The 8,940-nt window shown below is 40.1% G+C and overlaps 1 protein-coding gene across 1 annotated transcript in view; it reads right to left on the reverse strand.

Annotated features, from left to right (window-relative positions):
- Positions 1 to 1,529, reverse strand: part of LOC306737711 (kallikrein-1E2-like) — a 2,434-nt gene extending 905 nt beyond the window's left edge. The window contains exons 1-4 of the mRNA XM_079219481.1: positions 1,497 to 1,529; positions 1,123 to 1,309; positions 470 to 631; positions 307 to 371 (exon numbers count right to left, since the gene is read on the reverse strand). Coding sequence (XP_079075607.1) covers positions 307 to 371; positions 470 to 631; positions 1,123 to 1,309; positions 1,497 to 1,527 — 445 coding nt within the window. The 5' untranslated portion in view covers positions 1,528 to 1,529. The remainder of the gene's footprint in view (positions 1 to 306; positions 372 to 469; positions 632 to 1,122; positions 1,310 to 1,496) is intronic.
- Between the last annotated feature and the right edge of the window lie 7,411 nt (positions 1,530 to 8,940).

The raw sequence follows: 8,940 nt of genomic DNA on the forward strand, positions 1-8,940 counted from the left end.
ACTTGTTGACAGGAAATCCTTCCAGCAACAAATAAACACAACTATTCATAGCAATACTTTCTTTAATAAAAATGCATCCTGGTTGGTCCCAGTGGATTCATCAGGTCGTCTACTTCCACCTGATGCCAGCATGTTCTAGCTTCATCACTGAGACATTCAGTCTCTTACACATTCATGTTGACCAGAACATCAATGACCCACAGGTCAGAGGCTTTATGGAAATATGAGTCAGCAGTGGAAACACACATGAGCAAAAGTCATAAACATAGACAATCGTTAGAATGAAATAAACAAGACTCCTCTCACCTCTTTTCTTATTAGGGCCTGTAGTTGTGGCTCCATGACCTGCAACCTGAACTTCATCCACACCTCTGAAATACAAGAAAAAGAACAAAAATAAACATTTTCCTCAGAGTTCCTCATGAGTTGAACTTTCACACTTATAAAAAATGTAAAGATAAAGACTCACACTTTGGGACGTTGTGTACAGTCAGGAAGTTGAACAACAGGGTGAATATTCGTGGGCGTCTCTATCTCCAGCAGCATGATGTCATGGTCCTTAAATTGATGATGGTTGAGAACCTTTCGTTTTTCTTTACTTCCACCTGGATGCACACCTACAACTGCATACCTAGACATAAGTAAAGATTGAAGAGGAACATCAATGAATGATTGTAAACACATAAGTTAACATTATAGGTCAGTAATCACTGAACAATGTCTTCATTTTGGGAAAGCTTTGCTTTGTATAACATCAGTGCTGCTTCAGGACTTGTGACAGCTTCTAGAGATCCGGATGCAGAGCATACAGGCTGACCTACAACATGTTGCTCACTGCTGCCATGCAGCTGCTGCTCTTCTTCTCTCCCTGACAGGCTGAGGCTCTACTGGACCTGGACCTCAACTCACATCATCATCATCATCATCAGGAACAATACTGATTCAAAAACACCAACTTTACAGTTTTTTAGACTCATTTGAATCCTCAAACTCTGCAGAGACATGCTTCTGCACAGTGAAGGTGAAGGAACCTTAAAGGATTCTCTCATCTTTTCTCTTAACAATCAGCAAAAGATATGTTTGAGTGGAGAGAACTTTTTAGTATAGATCAACATTTCTTACAATGAATCCTCCCAGCAGTGAGCTGCAGTCAGAACCCACTGGGGACCGATCAGAGAGCCGCCACACACAAATCCATCAGCAGGTTTAGTCTCTCTCAGTTGAACGTGGTACAGACGCTCCTTTGAGTCGCATGGTTTCCCTCCGATGACCCTCTTCTGCAGATCCAGCACCGAGCCCACCGTGACACCTGAAACACAAAGTCCTCCAGCAGGTGACTCTCAGTCAGAACAGGTTGTTGTAGAGAACAAGTCTAGAAAGGTATGAACACACATGTGAGCTGTGGCTGAAGTCCTATGGAACACAAGTACTACAGACTAGTACAGTCCATCTGAAGGCACATGAAGGGTTAAAGCCAGCAGCAGGTGATCACTCACCGGCCCACAGCAGAAGGAGAAGACCCGTCATGGCACCCATCTCTTCCAGTGACTGCCCTCCTGGTGGAACTGCTGCCTTTTTAAATGTGTTCCTCTGTCCTGTTGGCCGTCCAGCCACCAATCAGCTCATGAAGGTTCCCAACACAACCCCATTGGCTACTGAGGTCCACGCTGATGCAAATGTTGATCACTGTCAGTATCAAGGAACCAGACTCTGATGTAGAAAGAGAAGAAACAAAGAGACCAACGTGAAACTGACTTCACTGTGTATTCACGGAGATGAACTCAGATATTGTTGAAGTTCATAATGAAGAAATGAGTTAAAGTTGGTTTCAAGTCCACATGTTGAATGAGAGGAGTGCATTATAGTCACATGGTAATAAAAACAATATCAGTAAACTCCTTTAAAGGATTTACGTGTTGGTGCCATGCTGTGGAAACACTCAAAAGCGGCTTCGTCTGCGAGTGACGCAAGATCCCCTTAGTACCGGGCCGCACAGAAAGAATGTTACCCCGAAAATGAAACATTTGTAGAAGTAGTAGCAGTAGTAGTAGTAGTAGTATTAATAGTAGTAGTATTAATAGTAGTAGTAGTAGTATTAATATCAGCCTCAGTAGTTGTGGTGTTTGTGTAATACTGAATGTTTTCTGAGATTTCCATTGGCATCATATTACAAAAATTAAATTCATCATTTCAAAAAGTGTTTGTTTGCTATACAAACATCCCATAATGAACATATTCATGGCAACACTCTGACAGCAATGCATAAATAATCATCCTTGTCAGTGGCAACAGGCTTCAGACTGAGACGCTCTTCGTTCCCTCTGCATCAGTTTTGCACGTCTCCGTGACAACGTGTCAACACATGCAGTTAGCATTCATGCTAATATTTCATCTTTATCAATTGTTGTTGTGTGAAACCAGAGAGTTGATAAGCAGCCGTTCACAGCCGAGGCCATTTCTTATACTTATCAAATGTATCTGTTAAATCATCCTGTCTTCAGATTGAACCTGCAGATTCCAGGAGAAACAGAGAAGGACCAACAAAGCAGAAGTAAGAAAGGGAAGACGAGTTCACCAAGAGAGAAGAGAAGGTTCCTCTTTCAAATGTTTCAAAAGATGATGAAAAAACATTGGTTATGTAATTTCTCCCTCATGTATTATGCCTTCTTTTATTATAATATTAATAATGTTTTAACCCATAGGGTGTGTGTGTGTGTGTGTGTGTGTGTGTTGCAGGCCAGAGCTAGCGGCTGTTGGCTCTCACAGGAGAGTGACACAGGATGTTGGTTCCAGTTCTATGGATGGGCATGAATGTTTTACAGGTCCCACTGCACACTGTCATGTTACACTCAGACCATTCAGGCAATCTGCAATGTTTGATGTAACACATGGTTATGTATCTCATATGCAAGTGCATTTAAACGGTGAATTTAAGAAATGATGTAAAATCGAGAAAAAGGCCGAAGTCCCAAAGGGTTAAGCCGACTCTCTCTTTGCATCTCGCAATAAACCATCTGTAACTCATATCGCTGTTGGCGTGGTCTTTGTTAGTGAAGACTTTGTATCTGCTCTTCTAGAACCTGATGGATCAGCAACTCCCCTGAGTCTGGTGGAGCAGTGGTGTTCAATGGCAGGACTTGCGGTGTCTTTGTTGAACTTTGTGACGCTCCGTTGGTAATCATGGACGTCTGTGAACACCGAGGATCAATCACATGATCAACCGGCTACAGAGATGCTGATGTGTGGTCAACTGTTGAAAACTCACAGCTTCACATGTATGAAGAGCATTGTTGAGTTCTTCTAAATGTACAATTGATTGGTTCACATGTATTATTAAAACTTTAAAAGTGAACTTGTTACTGTAGTTTCCAAGGTAGTGTCTGAGTTACAAATATGTGTTCATAGATTATTGCTGTAAACTATTATGGTGAAACCAGTGGCGGGCCGTGTACTTTGGACCTGAATCTGAAATTGTTTACATAAATACGTGCATGACGGGATGCTGCGTCATTAACAGACAATGCATGTAGATCACATCAACAAGAACCATCACATGTAGTTATGTATCCGAGGGTTTATCTTGCGCCTATACTTCACTTTATTAATAACACAACAACACAAAGTTTGACGGAAACCGCTTTTATTCTCGTTCCAAACAAACTTACATCAAAACACTGCTTCCTAGAGAACTGTCTGAGAACCTGATATAATAGCTAAGCGATATAACAAAACATGACAAAACAATCCAACTAAACTGCGGCTCTGAATCACCACACCTCTCTGCAGCCGCAGAAGCTCCCAACAGCTGTTCTCCCTGCCGTCTCTCAGAGTCTCTCAGAGTCTCTCAGAGTCTCTCAGAGTCTCTCAGCGTCTCTCAGAGTCTCTTCGCGTCTCTCAGAGTCTCTCAGAGTCTCTCAGTGTCTCTCAGCGTCTCTCAGAGTCTCTCTGCGTCTCTCAGAGTCTCTCAGTGTCTCTCAGCGTCTCTCAGAGTCTCTCTGCGTCTCTCAGAGTCTCTTAGCGTCTCTTCGCGTCTCTCAGAGTCTCTCAGAGTCTCTTAGCGTCTCTTCGCGTCTCTCAGAGTCTCTCAAAGTCTCTCAGTGTCTATTAGTGTCTCTCAAAGTCTCTCAGTGTCTCTCAGTGTCTCTCAGAGTCTCTCAGAGTCTCTTCGCGTCTCTCAGAGTCTCTCAGAGTCTCTCAAAGTCTCTCAGAGTCTCTTAGCGTCTCTTCGCGTCTCTCAGAGTCTCTCAGTGTCTCTCAGTGTCTCTCAGAGTCTCTCAGAGTCTCTCAGAGTCTCTCAGCAGCCACACCGCCGGCACCCACCGACGATGCACCACACCTGAGGTGGCTTGGAAAACATTACATTTCATTTCATTTAGCTGACGCTTTTATCCAAAGCGACTTACAGGTCTGGCAGTGAGTGCTCTCCCAACACCTCCGGGCCGCGAGCTAGGTTAGCTTAGCTTATCTCGTGAGCTGGCTTAGCTTAGCTCGCGAGCAAGCTTAGCTGTGGAGGTGGGACCCAGCAGAGAGCCAAGCAGTGTGAAAAAAAAACAACACAAAAAGCAGAAAAAGCTGTATACTCATTGTATGTTGTCCACTTATTAATAAAGACAAAGTCTCTCGTTAACACAGATCAATGATGTGGTTGTTCAGTTCATCTGTGGCTTCAGTGAAGATCTTCAAAGCCAAAACATGCCCAACCCTCCATGAAAAAGGCATGAAGTAAATCCCCCACCAAGTCCAGTTCTCCTCCTTCAGACATTAAGTGTTAAAACACGTAAAACACTAAACATAACTTCTCTTATGTTTCAGCATGAACTCTTGTTAATCCTGGCAGCAAGGCTTTCTGTTGTGTTGACAGAAGTCATGCTGCACACGGACCAATCACAGCGCATGTTAATGGTCACGCAGGCCCTGTGACCAATCACACGGCCAGACACTCTAGAAGGCCAATTCATGTAGTTTAACCAGGCTACTCTTCCACAGAGAAAGAGAGGTGAAATGTGATTGGATAAGAGATGCTGTTATGCAGCTCCCAAGCCGAGTCATACCAGAGGCCTGAAGCAGAGCAACAGAGGAAGACAGGAGCTGTGCAATGAGAAAATAAGCTAATAGTGAAAAATAATTACAATACATGTAGTGTATTTGTGAAAAATAATTACATTATAAAATATATATAACTTTGTGATTCTATTTATGCCAGCAGAGAAGACTTAGCAGGCCCTGAAGGCCCACCACTGGGTAAAACAAAAGTGTAGTTTTTAGCTATTTAACGATGAAAATATATTAAATATATATTAAATATGACTCTTCTTGTGATCTGATTGATAACCGTCACATTCCCCATTGATAATGTTCATGTTCAGTAACTAATATTACACCACGATGCATCTACAGTAACTCAGTGATGTTTCTCTATATCTGGCAGTATGGGGATTCCACCTGCACAACTAACTGACTGAAGAAGTCCTCTCAAACTGTGAGTTGTGATCTTTGCTTGTACTGCTTTTATTGTCATTATTTTGTATTAAATCTCCATTTCTTTCTATTAATATTCTGCGATTGGCTCTTCTACTGCCATTACTTCTCACATATGAATCATTTCTGTCTTTTTGGCCTTTTTCTTGAAGTAAATATAAATGGGTCAAAATTGACCCGTGAAACCAAAGATGTTACTATAGTTAATAATATTAAAATGAACAAATAAATAAAACAAATGTATTTAAGAGATGTGTTCTAACACAAGAGATGCTAACAGAAAGCTAACACAAGAGATGCTAACTGAAAGCTAACACAAGAGGAGGGTTAAGTCAATCAATAACTTGGTATCAACCCGTTATGGTAAAATAAACAATATTCATATGATATGAACACACATCTGTAGATAATACCATATGTAAAGCCAACAGTCATTGTATTAAACAAAGTGCCAAATATAATAGTCTGCTATTATTTTAACAATAATGCGAACAGTTATTATGAATATGACTTATTGGACAATGTTGTCAGTTTAAATAAGATGAAGATAAGCTGCTATGTCCTGTATGTCAGTTCACTACCTTTACACCTCAAAGGCAACCAGAGAGCGTGTTCTGTGTCAGTGTCACTGAGTTTGTGACTCTTCATCCTGACTTGCAGATTTGAGTTTTTAGATAAAAACACAGCAAAGATATCAGGAAAACAGTGAGTCACCCTGACAGCAGAAGTGTAGAAGGGAAACAGGTGTTTAGAAAGAAGGGAACTAGTTTAGAACATACACATGTTTGCAAATGACATTTAAAAACAACTGACAAAACATAACAATAAGGCATTCATTGTAATTTAAAGGGAAAATATTGAATATATGCATATATATATATATATATATATATATATGCATATATTCATTTGTTCCCATTGTTACTCTTTTGCTTGCAAAGTAAACGACAGTTTACTCACTTCTTGTGAGTTTGAGAAGTGAGGATGTTTGCCATGGAAAAGGTCTTCTCTGAAGTTAAATGCGTTGAGTTGGGTTCAATCATAACATCTTGGAGACTCTTAACACAATCATAACTTTATAATCGTATATGTTTTTAAAGGTAGTATTCATAGCAGAGCTGTAGTTAAAGTTCTGGTCAGACAAACAGCAGACTTTCACCCAGGACATGGCTGTTCGTGTCCCGTGTGAAACTAACTAAACTTAGACCTTAGGCTCCATATGTAACGTCACATACGTCACGTCATTAAGTTTTCTGAGCAAAGTCGTCATTCATTCATGCTCGTGTTCATACGCTTGTTGTTCAATTGCTACGTTTTCATTTGAACACAAACCATGTGTTTAGTCAGTTTCAATGAGATATGGTATTAAAATATATCCTCATATGGCATTAATCTGATTCTGACTATCATTATTTTATATTCACTTCTGCTGTAATTATTAATACTAATGTTTTCTTCTTTTATTCCACTTTTACTTTTCTAATTATATGTATCATTTCTGCCATATGGATTGATTATGTATTATGGATTCCCAGGACAGGGATTTTGTATGTGTACAGATTGTAGGCAAATTTGTGATTTTGGGCTGTACAAAATAAACTGAATTGAATTGAAATGCATCCCCAGAAGTAGGGACACACACACACACACACACACACACACACACACACACACACACACACACACACACACACACACACACACATAATAAGTCTGAAAAACAGGCCTGGGGCTGTAAGGCATTCACACAATAGAGGAGAGTTAAGAACAAGGTATGGGAGTGAGCTGTTCAAATCCCTGCTCCAGCCAGTAGGGGCAGTGCTGAGCATGGACTTAAACACTCATACACCTTCAAGTCCCCACTGGGGTCAAATGAAAAAAAATTCATCAGAGGTGTTTTAAAGGTATTTAAAGCCTCACCAACAGGGGACTTCCAAAATGTCCCCTGTTGGCTATGCAGTCCCCAGTTGGTCAATGTGTAACAACGTTTAAGTCCCCTGTTGGATAGGTAGGTAGATATCTACACACACACACACACACACACACACACACACACACACACACACACACACACACACACACTGTGTTGTGAGTTGTCTTGGTTGTAAAGGAATGTGAATCCCTGTAGAAACAACCCGTAGTCTAGTTGCATCAGTTAACATCCTGTGTGCGCCCCCTACAGGCTGCAGTGGTCATTACAGCCACACATCCTCCATGAGGTCAAAGGTGCATGCAGCTGTTGTAAAAACAACAGGAAGTTAGTTCTTGTAGTTTGTCAGCAGGTGAAGCTGCAGCAGAGACACAGATCAGGGAGGAGACTAAGATCATCCAACACTTTATGCAGTTTGGGTCAAACATCAAACTTCTTCTCAGAGTCATAACGCAGTCATCATGCAGGAGAAGAAGTGTGTCCGCCTCTCTGAATTAATATATGAATACTATTGTTTGACATTATGGGGTCTATGAAGTAGGAGTACCGATCCATGATTATTTTACACTTTAGCGTTATTTACCTGTATTTATAGATATGATTTAATTATGAACACAGAGTTGTAAACTATTCAAACCTCCGTTCTTATTGAAGTGAATCACTGGTATATGTGTTGAACACATGAAGCTCACTGCACAAAGGTGAGAGAGACACACAGCTGGAACATGAGATAATACAGACGCTTCCCTCATTGATTACTTTACTTTATTAATGTGAATGAAATCTAATATAAAAGCAGAGTTGAGAAACTAAAACAAAAGCATAACCCTTCTCCTGCCCTTTCCCCACAAGTAATAAGGAAGTAAGTAAAGCAGCTATAATAAATGTTATCATAAGAACACGCTGCCCCCTCATGGCCAAACATAAATCATATTCTAGGTTTATAGATATTGATTAGTGAAGCTTTAAATGTCACAGAAAACTGTTCATGTTGTTTTTTCTGACACTGAAAACAAAAACAACAACAAACTGAAATTGTGAGTCATCTTCATTTTATTTAAACTGACAACATTGTACAAGAAGTCATATTTATTATCATTGTTATCAATATTGATGAAAGAATAGCAGATTGTTATATGTTTGTGCTTTGTTGTTATTCAATACAATGACTAAAATAATTAGCAACATGTGTTGGATTTACCTGTTAAAATCTATGAATGTGTTTTTATATGTTTTGAATATTATTTTGTTGTTTCCCATAACGGGTTGACATCAAGTTATTGATTGTCTTAAAGCGCTTTACTAACATTTAATCAATAGTAAATGTATAAATTTGCAAATTTAGAGTAACTCAACAATTTTCTTCTTGCCTGTTAAAAATGACAGAACATTTAACAGTAGAGCTCAGCCTGAGCCGCTCTGTTCGGGTTTGGGAATACCGGTATTCTTATAGATCCAATCCAGGTACTCTGGATGACAGACGTTCATTGAATAAGCTGGTCCATCACAGGCATATTCACTAACGGCTGAAA

This window comes from Taurulus bubalis (genome assembly GCF_910589615.1).
Source record: "Taurulus bubalis genome assembly, chromosome: 6".
Taxonomy (NCBI): Eukaryota; Metazoa; Chordata; class Actinopteri; order Perciformes; family Cottidae; genus Taurulus; species Taurulus bubalis.